This window comes from Electrona antarctica (genome assembly GCF_951216825.1).
Source record: "Electrona antarctica genome assembly, chromosome: 14".
Lineage (NCBI taxonomy): Eukaryota > Metazoa > Chordata > Actinopteri > Myctophiformes > Myctophidae > Electrona > Electrona antarctica.
The window spans coordinates 18657640-18674641 of NC_136795.1; the positions used below are offsets into that span (position 1 = coordinate 18657640).

Genomic DNA, 17002 nt, shown 5'->3' on the forward strand with positions numbered 1-17002 from the left:
GATACAATCTGCACACTAGGCTACAACGACATAGGCCTACATCGGATACAATTAAGCCCCTATAGGCCTATGGCTTTTTATGTTATCCTTTTAACAATCATTGAAAACCTCTGTACAATTTGCAAACTATTAAAGTATTCAATTAATCAATCAATCAATCACACAGTAACCTATCCTCGGTAGGCCAGAAAACATCAAATCCAGAAACCATGACATGATGTGGTCCAATGGAACTTATTCTCACCTCTATTCAATGCCAGAAGCTTGACAGCAATGACAAAAATGCTGAAACTCTCACAAAGCCAGAAAGATGTCTCTGACAGTCCTGGCTCCCAAGATGTGGAATTAGTAATTACCCCTTACCCCCCCCCCCCCCTAAACCTAAACACACACACACACACACACTTTCTCCCAGTCTCACAACCATCACTTGCTCAACCCCTAGCATTCCTTGTATCACCTCTTGTTTCGTCTTTGTTTGATAGATGCTATGCAGAATTTGCATGTCGGAACTGATTAGTCTAGGCATACAAAGTGTTTGCTTGACCAAAAATGCTAAGAATGTTATTAGAGATAGCATGTTATTTAGACAGATGCTAGGTTATTCTTGTTTCTTTGTACAACTCAATTGTTTTTTTGCAATCTATTTACTTAAACATGTAGCGTCACTTGTTGACTAGGTTTCATGTTTATTCTGATTGTGTACTTTGTAAGTAACTCAGTCTCAATAAGAGTCTGCTAAATTTAAATTTAGTTTTAGCTCCATGTGAGAAAGGAAGCCAACATCAAGTCACAATTCTTAAAGTAAATATTTTTATCACATACAAAAGTTCTTTGGTTTTATTTCAATACAAAACAATGTTCTTGTAGGTTAAAACAGAGCAATATCAACACTAATGGAAATGTCATGAAAATAATCACTATAAACAGTCCAAAGCGCTGAAAAAGGCAGATATGGAATTCATTTCATTCTACTTTGGATGTAAAAATATAGTTTCTCCTTTTGTAGTAACCACATTGGGAACAAGGGAGATATAGGCCTTCAAATGTTTTTCATCATAAGCAGGATAAATCAATAAATCCAATAACTACTCACTTAAATACACAAATAGTGATACTGAAAATTCTAAATGAAATATGGCGGTCAACAAGATGCAAAATAGTAAGGTGTGACATGAGGCAAGGAGATGCATAAAGATGTCAGTCCCGTGCTCGAATGTTATTAACCACTTAAACCCTATATACACTTTGACCGGAGTCTATCCTGGGCACCCTAATGAATTAACACTACATCAAATCTCGTTGCGTAATATAGACAATCTACAAGGTTGTAGATGGCCATTTTCACCGACAGGCCTCCCCAGAATAGCGACGTTACAGTTCATCTGGTTAAGCAGTGTCCACTAATCAATCCTACAGTGCAATGTACATCAATTTAGTCCCCTCTGTCCCCAAAAGGCAATTGACTGTTTGTTCATCTTGCACTGTGTGAACAAAAACAAAATAAAGACTGATAAAAATGCCATCTTTATGGTATGTACCTGCCACATTTCATTTAATGGAAATGAACATGGAATAGAACCTTTGATTATGTTATACTGTATGGTCAGATCCCTGATAAGTCCACAGGAGCAAGAATGTAATTGTCCTTGATCAAGAGAACACAGTGCTACATATTCACTTTAAAAACACAATAGATGTCAGTTAACAGTGAGCAAGTGATTCATTACTCATTGAATATACAGGCTAGGAAATGCTTTGCATACAATGTTTATTTTGTAATGTTCTTGCCTATGACTTCCTCTCCACGTCGATCTTGTTTTTGCACATTCCTTAAAGACAAAAAGTGAATACTAACAATCGATGCACGATTGGTGGCAGTGTGTGCCTGAAATGATGTGCACAGCATTGAAAAGCAATAACTTGAAAAGCAGGCCAATACCTGAAAGGGATAAAAGTACCAGAGCACAACTTCAAGTGTACTCACACTCGTCAAAATCACTTGAATCACAAACTAACAACAAAACATAATTTTAGTGTCAAACTACTGTTGCCTACCAGTCCATAGCTGAAAGTGTGCAAACGTAATAGAACTTGTGGTCACGAATACTGCACTGCTTAATAAAAGTACCAGTGTTTGGAACACTTATCGCCAAGTCTCTCGTGCAGCCCCTTCTCTCACTAGTATGCATTCAATCCATACAGAAACACAATTCAGAGTTTGACTCATTGCCAACAAATTGCAATGTTTTAAAACTACTTAAGCCCTATTAAAAATGGTCAGAAATAGTCATCTACTAGCTCACAAGGTGTCACATTACGACACACTTTGAGCTTTAAGATATGCATCGTTTTTGATAATTTTGAATTTAAAATATATTTTTCACCTACGAAATGCCCAATATAGGGACACCAGGGTTAATGTGGTCAAACGAGCCTTGCCCAGCACTTTGCACAATCACACGCCATGACTTCCCTTGGAGGGACTATAGGATTTTTAGGTCATGATGTCTACCTCACAGCTCAAAGAGGGCATGCGAGATGATGTAATAGTCTCACACAACTCTATTAGAGGATACAATAAATTATTTCATACAGCATCCTCCTGACTACATGGTGGTGTGAATTCAAGACAGAATTCGAGTCCACTTGAGAACCGCTGCAATGGCAAACATGTTGTGAAAGGCCAGAACAAGGCAGCTGGCTGACAGCTGTCGGAAGATGAAAGCCTCTATACTCAGAACAAACAAGTGTTTGGGTGACGTTGGCCTTTGATTCAGCATGCTGTTGCCTTCTGCCACTCTCTTTCTCTGCGTCTAGTTTGATCAGGAGCTCTCCCTTTTACATCCTTTTTTTTCTTTTTCTCTTTACAGAAATGACAGGACCGCAAATATAAAAAAAAGGTTACAATGATTTAAAACAACGCTTTGAGCAAAAAAAGTGCGAATGAAACCATTTGAATTAAAAAGAATAAAATGTTACACTCCATCTTTTTGCTCAGCTCTCTTGGACCCCCTTCTCTAAGCAGTGCCAGCGTGCACACACACAATACTCCCTCCTATCCATGCACCCCATTCCTCTCTTCTCTCCCCACTCTGGTGGACAAGCGGGCCCAGTGAGCAAGGGGGGGTTTGGTCTCCATGGTAACAGCAGAGGAGATGGCGGAGTAGGGTTGGTTAGAGGACAGTGCAGGGACACCCACTGCTCTTCTGCTTCCTTGTCTGGTTGGCAGGGATCGGGGGGCTCTCCGTCTCCTGAAATTTTCTGTTCCCGATACAGTGGTATAACGAGGGATGAAGAGAAAGTACCAGAAGGTAGGGGGTGGGAGGTAGAGTAAGAGAGAAGAGAATTGAGGGAATTAGTTTTTTGTGTGTCACAACTTGCAGTTGGAGCTGGGACAATTACCGTAGCTATTTAGAAGAATCGATAAAACTATAAATGAATGTATTATTTAGATTCAGTTTGAATTCAAATATAACCTGCACCAAAATGTATTTTTCAACCAGAGCAATGGCACTTGACAAAATAAGGCAGAGAAAATTTACCATTGCATTGACAAAGCTTGTGTCAAAACATAAGTAAATAAATCAGTAAGACACCCTCGCCCTAAAGGGCGAGGTCTCGCTGAAACAGAGCTTCTTAGTACGGCATAGTTGAGAAGCTATTAATATTAACTATTAATCTGGTGTCAGTGAGGTCAGATAGATGTATTGCTGGCCGGCTCCATATGCAGATCTAGTATGTCAAACCATGTATGGCTATCCAGAGTTTGATGAGGTCAGTGTGAGTGATCTTCATATATGGAGATCCAGGTGATGAATGATAGTCAGCTCCAGAGCCATAGAGTTATACAGTGTTACGCCATTGAGGGGGTAGAAAACAGCGCTCGAGCGCTGTTCATGCATCCCTGGAGAGTGACAAGCTGGAGTTTGAAATACATTGTTTTCAATGAAGGCGGCGCAAATATAAGCAATTTAAGACATGTGTGCAACATGACACTGTTTTAAAGTATTGTACAGTGACAAGTTGACAACTAAAGTCTCGGCAATGTTTACGTTGTAATATTACTAAAAAACGATCTAAAATAAAAGGGATTTAAGGTCATTAAAGCTGGGCTGTTGCCCGAGTTCAGTGCATTCTGCCAACTTCCAGTCCAGGACTTTGTGACTCTTCGCAATGCTCTTCGCCAATAGAAGTCCATGTAGAAGAGCCGCCATTGGACTGGCCCCATGAAGTGAACGGAGTTGTCGTAACTGTCTTACTCTATGGCTCTGGTCAACTCCACATATGGAGATCCATGTGTTGCACCAACTCGGTTCATTTGCAAATGTGACTCGTGTCGCGGCAACCACACTGGCTATCATGAGACTGTCACAAATCACAATATGGCCATATATTGACATAATATTGAGGACATTAGGGCATCGTCTGGGAATGCCCATATATGGACCTTTATTTTTCTTCTTTTTTTAATTGTCGTATTCAGGCCTGAAAAAACAGAGCTTCTTAATACGGCACAGTTGAGAAGCACGAGTTAAAACTATTAATCTGGTGTCAGTGAGGTCAGATGTAGATTTGCTGACCGGCTCCATATATGCAGATGTAGGTGATTATGCAGTCTTCTCCATGTCGTGGTCTTCATATATGGAGATTGCCATATATGGAGTGTGTCACAATCTGCGACCTACGGTCGCAATAAAACTAATTTCAGATCATTACCCCTCTCCATCAGGAGAGCGAGACAATGGACACATAACAAATTATAGCTTTAAATGAGACATTCCTAAAAGTGATTTAGGCATGAAAAAACAACTAGATGTTATTTTTCATTTCATTGACAAAATCGATCGAGTACTATTGAGACTATGGAGTATACTATAGAGTCTATAGTATACTTCAGAATATTGCCAACTACTAGACATAGTTAGCCTTTGTGGCACTCCAGAGGGTTAATTCCTTTTGGAATTTAGACCTTGGAATTCATGGGGCCTGTGGTGCAACTCTGTGTGGGGATCCCTGGAACTTCCAGACCCGCAGGACCGCGCCCAGGGTGCCGGCCCGGTTCTGGTGAGCCACCCCGCGTCCGAAACGGTCGAGATTACCGTGTTACCGTGAGGGGGTCCCCGGAACATCCAGACCCCCAGGAACGCACCCAGGGGACACTTGATTTTGAAAACCAACCAAATGCTATTTTCTTGCTCGGACACAGCCAGCCAGCCAGAGACAGACCCAGCCAGGCAGCCAGAGACATACAAAGCTCCTAAATGAAGTGGTTGCACCACTTCAAAAGTTAAAAAAAATGTATGTACTTCTGAGGCCCACAGCCACTTGCAGTTTGCACATGAAATTTGGCGCTGATCGGCCCAGCAGTTGGCTAGATTAGATCCGTACACACACGCACACTCTTTTATATGGCAAGACGCCTGCAGAGCCAAGCGGCGCCGTAAAAGAACAATGATATATTCAACTGGGTCATAACTGACAGAATGATTTCTCGGCAGTACCTTATAGCACGAACCACCTCCAGGAAGGCTTCGTCCACATTGTAGCGGTTCTTAGCAGAGGCTTCCATGTAGTGGATTCTATTCTCTCTAGCAAATCCCTGGGCCTCCTCTCTAGAGATCTGGAACAGCAGAGGGAATACACATATTACAGGTCTTGCATCCATTATTTATTACCCTGTGCGTCTTTGCTAGTGAACACACACTTTTGGTTTATTCTCCAACTCATCATGATTTCTATAGCTGCCTCGAGGTGGCCACGAAGTGAACAGTGGCGTAAGGCACAAGACCCAGAGATGGATCTATTTACATTGTCTACATTTTTAATTTGTTAATAATGCAAGAGACAGTGTTAACACAATCAGTGCCGGAAGTCCTTCAAAATAGGAGCTCTGGGGTGCCGGAAAGACATGGCCGCTTTTACTCGGGAACCCATGACCCGGAAACAATCCCAAAAAAAAAGTGTACATTACATAGCTAGCTTACATTGCGATCGTTTTAGTTTATACGATATATGATCCAAAAAGCGTTCATATTTTGCAGGAGAGACGGATGAGGAGCAGAAATGAAGCGCCAGTATATCGATCCGTTCAACACCACGGAGAGCACAGACGAGTCATTCTTTCCGCCGCGCTAACGGCTAAGTCAATAAGCTAACAATTGCCTAGAGCGTAGCATACGATAGCCGAAAGGCGAACTGACGAATAAAAAAAAGATTTAAAAAAAAATCAGAATATTCTTATCTCGCCCCGTATCATTGAGGATGCGCATGGACGTCCTCAGACGTCCTATGTACGTGTCGATTGGGACCCCTAGGACGTGTGGGGACGTCCTATGTACGGAAACGGTTAAGGATGTACTCGGACGTGTTAATTTACCCATTTGTAACAGAGTGGATACAAATGGAACCAAATGTACCCGTTCCACTTGTACACACTCAGAGTGAACACAGTGAAAACACACAGAGGATTGTACAGTGTACCATTTTCTCTTTATGGAAATAATGTCCAGAAAAAAATGGTTTAATGTCTCCGGTGTAGCCCTGGGGCTGGGGCTACACGCGTCATGCTCACTTTATCCTCTAACTGCTACATCAATTTCACATATCAATACATTTAATCTGGAGAAAGAAAGGTTAGTGTAAATATATGCAAGTGCTATAAGTAGATAGCATATCCTAAGGTTGTTGATAATTATGACTCACTGATATTACCACTGCCAGCTGGTAAAGGCAACTGACTTAATTACCCATTTTCTTTTTTGCTTTGTCAGACATCTTTTCATGTGCTTGAGCATGAATACAATCTGCAAATATGACATGAATGGTGACAGCACTATTACAAATAGTCTTTCAACATTCCAGATGATCTGCAACTAAGTCATTTTAACTTTATTTTAATTTGAATTACTTATCTGTATTATTTTAATACAGATAAGTATGGGTGTGTGGAGCAGTTTTACGTAGTCACAGGTTTTAGACATGCCCAAAACGCAAAAGTGATATGTTCATGTGAGTCTGTTACCAGCTACCAATATGCCAAATTCTGAAGTCTGAAGCTGCCAGAAGAAGAAAAAAAAAAGTATTTTCTGATTAAATTGAAATGATGAACCAGACCAAGTGGTCCCACATAATCCACATATCGCCTTGCGTTTGGATCTGGCTGTGAGGCCTGTCCTCTCATTTCTAAAACCTGATTTATACATGGTTGCACGCCAGTGTCACACACCAGAAGTAGCCAATCTACAAGCTCACAATGCATTGCAGATCTGCCATTTTCTAATGTGTAAATCAAGACTACGCCTATTTTGTGTGTAAGATTTTTTGTGTAAAAATAAAATGCCTTCAGAATTATTCTTTAAAAGATCAGGGCAACGTTACCACTCGCTGTTGCTCCAAGTCTGCTTTGTTTCCAACCAGTACCATGGGGAAATCATCTCGATCCTTCACCCTCAGAATCTGCGTGTGGAACTTGTGGATCTCATTGTAACTGTTGAGAGGAAAGAGGTAGATACATATATATTGTATCTAACCTATCCATTACTGAATACAGCGGTTCTACACCGAGTTATGATGATTCCTATTGTGTGATCAATTCCAAATCAAGTGATGTCTTTACATTGGCAGGTCTCCTTCATGAGTGGTTCCATCTCTACTGATTTGCATTGTATCCCCCAAAGAATTTGCAGTGCACTACACAGTGGTTCTCAATGTAGGGGGTCTGGGGACTAAGCTACATGATAAATAGTTAAACTTCACCATTATTCCATTTACAAGAAAGTATAATTACAGAACATGCATGAAATACATGAATTACAGAACATTTTGACCAGAGTTCCACTGTTCCACATAACAGTACAGTATAGACTGTTAGGGAATTCTGGACCATCTAAGAATTTAAAAAACAATCTTCTAACAGGAATCTAACAGGGGTATGTGGCTTAATACATATCAGGGTCCTTGAAATTAAAAAGGAGTTGTAACTCTCTCAGAGTTAAAATAACGTTCACAATTCTAGTGTGGTGTTAAAGGAAAGACTTAACACCTAAAAAGTACCATTTTGAAAATAGCAATGAGAGGCCAGCTCATCGCAGCTTCACCACATCATACACCATCACTTCACTTCCTCCTTCTCTACAGTAACCCAGCCCAACACTGCTATCACTCAACCTCAAGTGACATGCCCATTAACACGCAATGTCAAATTCGGAAGTAAGATTGATTTTTAGATAAATGTAAACATCATTAACAAAAAAGAAACCGAAGACATTGGGAACATTCATTCATGCACACATTTTCCATTACCTTCCACTGTCGTTTAGGGCAAACACTAGTAAGAAGCCTTCTCCAGATCGCATGTACTGCTCCCTCATAGCCCCAAACTCCTCCTGACCTGCTGTATCCAAAACTAACACACACACACACACAGTTAAGTAAACATCCTCCGCTGCACTCATCTTCCTCTCTACCAATAGGCAGCCAGATGATGGTAGAAAATGTAAATGAAAAATACATCTAATGGCTCAAATGGAAAATAATTCAGTTCTGGGTTCATTAGTCTGAGCTGAGCTGTCTGTGTCTTTTTCCGTTTTTGTCTTTGTCATTAAATGTAAAAATTAATACAAATATTATTGAAAAAATAATTGATCATTACAACAAGCCATAGGAGAATTGCACACCTAGTACACAAACTAAATTCAATGGTGGCACACAATTAAAACAGTAAAGGCTTAAAACATGCTTAAAAGGGGAAATAAAAATGGGAATTAAATAGGCATTAGGGAATACAAATGTTTTAAGTTGTTGACCAAAAGAAGGCATCAAAAGGGAGTAAAAAGTTGTGAGGTTTGATGAACATCAGATCAGATCAGGCCATACTCATCTCATTAATAGCTGTGCTAATTAAGATGGTTCTGCACACAGAACCAAAGTGCAAAAACTAAAAACAATGTCAGCAAGCCCTAAACCTCTGACACGACCTGCTAATGAGTCTGTATTGATTTTGAAAATCTCAGTACTTTTTGCTTTCGTCATAGTTATAGTATCGATTTTGGCTGCTTTAAAGCATTTCGGTCTTCAGATTTAAAAGAAAAATAGGGTGGTTGTTTCTACATTTAGTTGACATGTTCGGCTAAGCTTGAGACATCACCTCGGGCAGAGAATCAAACTTTGAGCATTTGGGTCCACACATTAGGGCATTATTCATGCACACTGACATGGCATGAGAAATTATACAAGATAATAGCAACTAACTTGGTGACCCAGACCAGGCGCTTGTCAGGTTAAGGCCCCCCCACGCCTTAGAGCATCAACATTGGCCAAGTGCAAGTCATAACATGGGTATGAATCACACACACACACTCTCTCTCTACCGGTACTTTGGGCTGGCAAACTGGCATGCTTCTTCTCTTACCTCACATACAGGGAGCGGCCACATGGTGCAACAAAGTTATGTACTACTCACTAACATCTGGTCAAATAAATAATAGCCAGAAACACTTTGATTGATTGATTTTGAAAGCCAGTGCTACCGCCTATATTGTCACACATCATGTGTATGCATTTGGGAGGGATGGGATCACTGGGATGGGACAATGCGATCAGGCCAAACCAATGACTCAGTACAGTACACTCTCTGAGTAATGCATGTTGTAATGGTCCCACTCCTTATGATACTTACTGTCTAACCGGGTCTCCTTCCCGTCCACAGTACAGGTTTTGGTGTAGGAGTCCTCGATGGTCGGGTCATAGTCGGAGACAAAGTAGGACTGAAGGTTGAGAGATTAGAGGTTTAGGAGAGAAACATTCCGCTGTGCGCCCTTATTTACATGCAAATGTCTTGGTTTGTAAATTGCAGGCCAAGTTACTTTCAGAGAACATTTTGAGGCAGGCAGAGGCACACACTGGAGCTAAACCTAATAATTATACACAAGTAGGCTCACGTTAATATGTTAATTCCCTCACACACACTCCAAAGAGTGCACAAAATGGTTCCATTTGTAGTAAATTCTTTGGATTTAAAATAACTAAATCTGCTTCATTCAAAAGGACTAGAAATGTTTTTTTTTTCATGAGCAGTGAACCATGCCCTATAGTCACACTCACCTGAATAAACTGGATGGTCAGAGCACTTTTGCCCACTCCGCCTCCACCCACGACGACCAGTTTGAATCTCTCTTCATCTCCAGACATAACGGCTTTAGTACTAGTATTACTAATGGTTAAAAAACGAAATCTAAAAGTGGCCTTTACTGGAGACGCCGAAAAGACTGACTTAAAAGTATTTTAAAAAAACACTTGAAATCGTCGAGATGCTGAATTAAATGAGACCAGAAAGTTATAGGGCCCAAAAAGAGAAGTATGTAGAAACCTGAAGCATGTTACAAATCTTATTTGTTTTGTTCTAAGCGTGTACTTTTGTCTTTTTTAAACAGTCTGCGACGGTCAGTCCAAACATTTTCCCCGATGGCAACAATGTATGCAACAATGTAGGTTTCTTTGTAAATCGTTATACTTCCTCGTCGTTACTTTGTATCACTTCCATTCACATCTGGATCGCGTCCCGCTGGTACCGTGGTGGCAGTCTTTTCTTTTCGCGGAGGATTAATAATAATAACAATCTTTGTTTAACAATCAAGTTTCTTGCCCGGAGAAAAACGCCTTCCGCACCCGCCTTAAGTAAATTCGTCCCTGGTGGTGCCAACTTTATGACTCTGGATACAAACTCCCTTCGATCGACCCCCAACCCCCGGCAGCTCCAAATCTTTCCTTTTCTTTTGGTCAGATCGCCGTATCACTGTGCACGGAAAACTATTTCTCTTCGGTTTTACTCGCTTTTTCGGAACGATCGACTCATATTTCTTTTCGTCGTCTACTTCTTCTTATGGGTGGCTTTTCTTTTTTTGTTCGCCTCAGGCAAACTTTTTTTCTTCTCCTCAGTCAAAGGTTTCTCCTCTCTCGACATCTCATGCGTATGTTGGAGGGAGGAGGCGTGTCGGCCTCTACCGTTTCCTCTAATAAATTCTCACGCATCCCCCCTCCATGCTTCTCTAGGGCGTCACTGGCCAAAAAAAGAATAGATCTACAAGCTAACAATGCGTCGCATCGCGACGCGTTGTTAGCTTATAGATCTGTTTTTTTGGCGAGCTACACCATCGTACTACAAATTATATAGGCTTTAGCTCCTCCCCCACCTCCTTATTTGGTGATGTATAGTGGACATTACACACATACTGTAGTCGGACTTTCTTTTATCTCTTTTGTATTTTGTCCCCATAAGCAATTAGCAACATTGTTTCAACAGTAAACAAACCAACATAAGTGTTTAGGTATCTGCACATTTGTAAAGTGACAATTTAATGACATTTTTAATACCAAACTGTCAAATATTAGGCTACATAAGAATGAGGCAAACATTGTACGAAAACTGCCGATCTACAAGCGCAGTGCTTGTAGTTCGGCTATTTTCACAAAAAGAACTGAGTCATTGATTGGTTGATTGATGAATGAATTTATTAACAGATTGGAGAATTACAGTACATTTAAAGGACAACTCAAAACTAAATGACTCAAACTAAATGTATGCTAACAATTCCTAGTGCTTGTCACGGTGGGGGGGGGGGGGGGGTCCTGTTAATTTGACCTTTAATTTAATATAATGTCATGTCCACAACCCATTGCTCATGAAGGACATGGACGATGACGCTGTGAGTTGGCATAAATAAATACAATAGTTGTGACTTCCGAATTCTCTGCATTCATGGAACATGAATGCAGAAGTAGAATGAGGTTTGCATCTTAATTTGCGCACGCACACACACACACACACACACACACACACACACACACACACACACACACACACACACACACACACACACACACACACACACACACACACACACACACACACACACACACACACACACACACACAAACCCAATAATGTTTTTTTTTATATATTATTTTTACAATGGGATATGTAAAATTAAAGAATCTTAATGTCCAAGGCAATATTCTAGTGCCATGTTGAAAGACCTGTCTGATCAAAGGAGTTGGCTCATATTTTGACAAGCTAATTAAATAAAGACATTTGAACTTAAATACCGGTAGTTTAATCTTTCCCTCCTTGTTTTCAGTCTTGGGCATTGTGGATATAGATCAAAGCCAGGATTAAAGAATTTAAAGGATTTAGAACAGTAGTTTAGATTTAGAACAGTGGTTCTCAAAAATAGCATGTCACTTTGTGCCTCTCTGTGAGCTTGTAGCCTACATGGACTATTTTTGAGTGTATGTATCGATTATTACAGATTATGTTACATTTTCCAAGATTCTTTAAAAATAGCAGATCTGTGTATATAAAGTCAAAGTGGCGAACTAATTTTGCTGGGGACCCGCAGGAGTCCTTGAGGGGTTTCCCAGGGCTATCCAGTCCCTCTGTTCTGACTCAAAGTTATCAGTCAGTGTACAGTGCCCCCTGGCGGAACTGATAACCAGAGCAAGTTGTGGAAAAAGGTAAAAAGACCATACTGTAGGTACTGACAGATTAAAATATGTTATCTTTAATCAACACTGATTTCATTACAAGCCATAGTGCCAAAATACCATCCTCAAAATATTGGCATTTCATAAATAACAAAACAAATTCAAACACATTGTCAGTCAATAAATAGGAAATGAAGATAATAGACTATCATTCTATTTTGATAGGAAGACACTGCCCTCCGTCATAAAATACATGAGTCCAGCTCTTCCTCAGGTAAGGTTGACAATAAATAAATTAGATAAAGCATTCCTTCAACAGCTACAAAAAAATATTAGACATGCAATTTCATTCCCCTGATAGGACACGCCCCCCCCCCCCCCCCCGCCACACACACACACACACACACACACACACACACACACACACACACACACACACACACACTTACATCTTGAAAAAGTGTGCCCCAGGTTGTGTTTAGCCACATGAACCCTATAGCATCCCTATTCTTGGAATGTCATAATAGGCGAACAATACGCAAAAATCAACAAAGTATAGGGTTTAAGTGGTTAAATCTCGCCCCCCCCCCCCCCCCCCCCCCCCCCCCCCCCACCCCACATATTTCAGTTCTTAACAGTGGTCCCTGGACTCCCCTCCCCAATCAGCATCTGTAAGGCAGGGCGGCCTGTCCCATTTTGATGCGGGGGGCGAACAGCACACCAAGCATCATCCTCTCCCCCCATCCCAGCAGCTTGTTGAAGGTCAGATTGAACGGAGAGAGGAGGCCCTGCTCCTCCAATGAGGTCTCCTCTGACTCTGTCGTAACAGACAGGGCCGGCTTGGTGTCCGTCGAGGGCTGTTGGTCTACTATGGCACTGTGCTGTCTGTCCGCTTTCCCCCTGCTCATGTCCCTGACTATCTTTCGGGCTGCGCTGGGCTCACCCTTCTTTCCCGTGTTATGAGGGCAACTGTTTTTCTTCCCCTGGGACCTTCCCTCTCGCTCTCCCTTCCCTCTGCTTTGGGCATACTTGGTGCGTGAGTCGCACCGATCCCTTCTCTTTGGCGCCGTCTGTGCAGGGGAGCCGACTGCTGCTGGATGCTCAGCACTCAGCCTCGTTGCCTCGTGCACAGCTCCCATCTCCCTCTTGTGGACAGTTTGGGAAATAGCAGTGCATGCTGTCCGCCTGGTGTTGTTGCTCTGCAGGGGTTTCGGGTGGTAGTCAGGAGGAGTGGGGGCGTTTCCCGGTGGAGACAGGGAGAGGGTGAGGCTCTTGCGTTTGTCTGACAGAGAGGCAAAGCCTGTTGGGATTTGCAGCTGATTGGGCTTTGGTTCTGGTTTAGCTGGCTCACAGGGACTCAGGGCTGGAGGAGACTCACATGGCACCTGGACTTCTCTTTGGTGCTGGTTTAGGTTCAGTGTTAGGTTGAGAGTCCTGAGTTTTCCAGAGAGTGACAGGGTCAACGGTGATGTGTTCCTCCGTTCTTGCTGCATGTTTCCTGTAAAACTCAGAGCGTTCTCAGCTGAACGGAAATATTTCTGCTCTGCGTTCTCTGCGTTGCGTGAATTCTCAGTGTGAACTCTGGCGGCCTCGATGAAATCACTGGTAACGTGGGTGCCCTGATAACTCATGTTGTTGCTCATGCTCTGATTTGCTGACTGCGGAATTGTGCATCTGTAGCTGTCATTGTCATTGGTGTCCACAGATGTGATTGGCTGGGCATCTGTGTTGCTGTCTGAGCTCTTCCGATTCAAGGTACCCTGGAACTGCTGCAGCTGCCCAAGGAAGTTGAAGTTCGGGGAAATCGAGGGCCGGCGATCTTTCACAAACCTTCAAGAGGGAGATACAACATGAGGTCAAGACTAATGTGAGGATAGCTTCTAGTTTAGGAATGAAATATGAATGGATGCTGCTATTCTACAACAATGTCACAAACATATAACGAAAACCCACCTGTAGGCATGATCGAGGTCCATCCCCAAGCTATACATGATGTAAGCCACAGCCAGAGCAGGGGAACGAGAGATGCCCGCCGCACAATGAACCAAAACTGAACACCCTGAAGACATGGCGCCATCTGAGAGACGCATAGATGGAGAGCAATGAGAGAGCAAGAGAGAGACAGAATTTAGGTCAGTCTTGCAGTTCAAAACCAAACGGCAAAACTGCATAATGCTAAATTGTGTAACACTCTCATTAACCACTTGCCCTATTTTATAACGATGGTGTTGTGAAAAGAGCATCTGCTACTTTTGTTTTGCCTATAACGGCATGCCCAAAATAGGGATGCCAAGTTGAAAGCGTACTAATAACACATCTATCAACAAAGGGCGTGCATTAGGAAAACGTCTTCATTTGCACTAGTGTTCAGACTGTTCACTGCTGGACCAGCAGCTATTCCAGTGGTCTCTGGCGTGCAGCGAAAAATGCATGTCTGGCGTCATCCTCACCAATGAAACCCAGCGCCTTGGGGATCCAGGGCAGCAGGTCGTCTCGCAGGGAGTCGTCAATGGGGATGCGTAGGTACTGGGAGCAGGGCAGGAACGTGGGCTGCGGGCTGCAGCGGCTCACACTCAGCACATACGAGATCCCTCTTGCACTGAGACCATCCTGTATTATCCAGTGAGACAAGAGGGGAGGGGGGGATGAGCGAGAAAAGACGTCATTGTTTTGAGTTTGCAGAGGGATGCATATTCAGTTTTGCAGTAAGGGTTCTGCAGGAATGCCTTTGCTAAAAACAGAGCAGGGTACCAGGTCTGTCCAGTCCTAGCCGTGTTTTAGCACTATTTGTAAAGGGAAAATCCCAAAGTCTGACCAGAAGAACACCATTATTACCTGAGTAACATCAGTCTCAGCACCCAGGTAAAGATGGGGCAGGATGAGAGACAGCGGTAGCGGTGGCCGCTCATTGTCTCTCTCTCTGTAGAAGACCATCTCTATGTCTGAGACAGAAATCAAAATCATGAAGTTGCATATACAATTATTCCAGATAAGTTATTTTAATTGAATTGTCTGTCAAACACAAAATCAAATATAACTTTTACATTTCAAATAAAATAAAATAACATTGCATATTAATTTAGCAAATGCATGGAATAACATTGTTGAAACAACATGGTTTACTAGTATGTAATAACGTTACTACTGCAAGTGTAACTAATGATTGTTGAAGACGACGTGGTTGTTGCAGAAGCTGAGAAGCCCTTGTCATGCAGTTCAGTTGCACTTGCATTCTATATCAACATGATATAACATGATATGATATGATATGCATGATATAACATGCATAAGTCATCTAATAGTAGTGATAATATATTTTGGATTAGATACTTACAGTGAGAATTACTTTCCTTTTTTTAAATTAAAATTTCTTCAAAACTGCAGATATGCACTGCTCAAACAAGACTTCCTCGGCCAACGTAATATCGGTTAGTTAGATCACTGCAGCGGCTCGTTGAAAATGTCACTATAATCCAGTCCAAGAATTCAGATCATGGAGAAAGTCGTTTTTGCAGAAGATTAAACAAATAAATAAATCGAACTAACGAACTACGAACGTCTCCTCTTGCCCGTCCTCTCTGCGAATAACGTTGTGTATGTGTTGTTGTCTGTCTTATACCTGCTCCAGGGGGGATAGCGATGAGGTAATGCTGTTTCTGGAAGCTAAGAATAGTCGCATTTTGGATGTGATGTCATTTTCAGCCAATCAGCGAGCTGAATGTCAGGGTTACACCAGCATTGGTGACTCTTACGAAATCCGTGAAGCTGGAGGGCGCCAGTTTAGCATTTACAGGAGATTGCAACAGGCATGAGTCGGAAATAAAAGCAGCGCCCTCTGGCGTCGTATAATTCCGCGGGTCACCTGTTTTGGTGTAACACGTATCCTCCGACACGGTGTACACACGCTCAATTTGCCACCACGTCATCAGTTCGCCGGAGAGGACCTCGGCGTTTTATTGTGATGAATCGTACCTTTTGATTCACCAGTCCCCCCACCCTCCCGACAGACACTATTGTTACAGACGGGAGGGGTATTTGCAAACACGCAGCTGCCTTGTCCACTCACCAGAAAAGCATTTATTTTAGGCGTAGCCTACTTGCGCAAAGACATGTATTATCCCATGAGCTAAGTGTTTATGCGTGTCGTGTATAAACAATAATCCCCCTGACTGTGTTCATTCCGTATTGCAAACGTTATGCGTCATTAAATGGGCTGGGATGGCCTCTGCTGTGCGTGTGTGAGATCTGCACTGCAGCGCAAGGAGCTGCATCATTGCAGAACCCAACCCCCCCCCCCTCATGACACTGACGCACATTTTATTGCATGAATGACACAAGAGCCCATAGAAAATGACCATAAGCATTTACTTGCTTAGTTGCTTGCATCCGATTTCTTGTAGTTGCAGACTTCTTTCAGCACCCAGTGCAGAAGATGGCCTAGTTTGCCTTGATATGGATTGGATGGTGGAGAATGCCAGGCAGGACGAACCAATAGAGGAGTACTGTAGGTCTTCAGAGG

The 17002-nt window shown here is 42.2% G+C and overlaps 2 protein-coding genes across 3 annotated transcripts; both read right to left on the reverse strand.

The window, feature by feature from the left end:
* Positions 1-825: 825 nt before the first annotated feature.
* rras (RAS related) lies at positions 826-11002 on the reverse strand. The gene is made up of 6 exons (XM_079521301.1): positions 10105-11002; positions 9680-9767; positions 8305-8407; positions 7381-7489; positions 5505-5623; positions 826-3264 (listed from the first exon to the last, which is right to left on the reverse strand). The coding sequence occupies exons 1-6, from the start codon at positions 10189-10191 to the stop codon at positions 3177-3179; spliced, it is 594 nt and encodes a 197-aa protein (XP_079377427.1). The 5' UTR covers positions 10192-11002; the 3' UTR covers positions 826-3176.
* A 2129-nt stretch (positions 11003-13131) lies between these two features.
* LOC306936187 (uncharacterized protein) lies at positions 13132-16066 on the reverse strand. Of its 2 annotated transcripts, none has more exons than XM_079519676.1 (5): positions 15818-16066; positions 15319-15425; positions 14934-15093; positions 14437-14560; positions 13132-14313 (listed from the first exon to the last, which is right to left on the reverse strand). In XM_079519676.1, the coding sequence occupies exons 2-5, from the start codon at positions 15415-15417 to the stop codon at positions 13146-13148; spliced, it is 1551 nt and encodes a 516-aa protein (XP_079375802.1). In that variant the 5' UTR covers positions 15418-15425; positions 15818-16066; the 3' UTR covers positions 13132-13145. The 2 variants fall into 2 exon arrangements, with proteins under 2 accessions (XP_079375802.1, XP_079375803.1); XM_079519677.1 differs by having other exon boundaries at positions 15814-16066.
* Positions 16067-17002: the final 936 nt, after the last annotated feature.

Excerpts from the sequence above, each read along its gene's own strand:
- LOC306936187 (XM_079519676.1), bottom strand. The coding sequence starts at position 15,417 with ATGGTCTTCTACAGAGAGAGAGACAATGAGCGGCCACCGCTACCGCTG. Across the intron at positions 14,561-14,933 it reads CAAGGCGCTGGGTTTCATTG|ATGGCGCCATGTCTTCAGGG; the intron begins GTGAGGATGACG and ends TGCGTCTCTCAG. Across the intron at positions 14,314-14,436 it reads GACCTCGATCATGCCTACAG|GTTTGTGAAAGATCGCCGGC; the intron begins GTGGGTTTTCGT and ends TCCCTCTTGAAG.
- rras (XM_079521301.1), bottom strand. The coding sequence starts at position 10,191 with ATGTCTGGAGATGAAGAGAGATTCAAACTGGTCGTCGTGGGTGGAGGC. Across the intron at positions 9,768-10,104 it reads TGACCATCCAGTTTATTCAG|TCCTACTTTGTCTCCGACTA; the intron begins GTGAGTGTGACT and ends CTCAACCTTCAG. Across the intron at positions 8,408-9,679 it reads GAAGGAGACCCGGTTAGACA|TTTTGGATACAGCAGGTCAG; the intron begins GTAAGTATCATA and ends TGTGTGTGTTAG.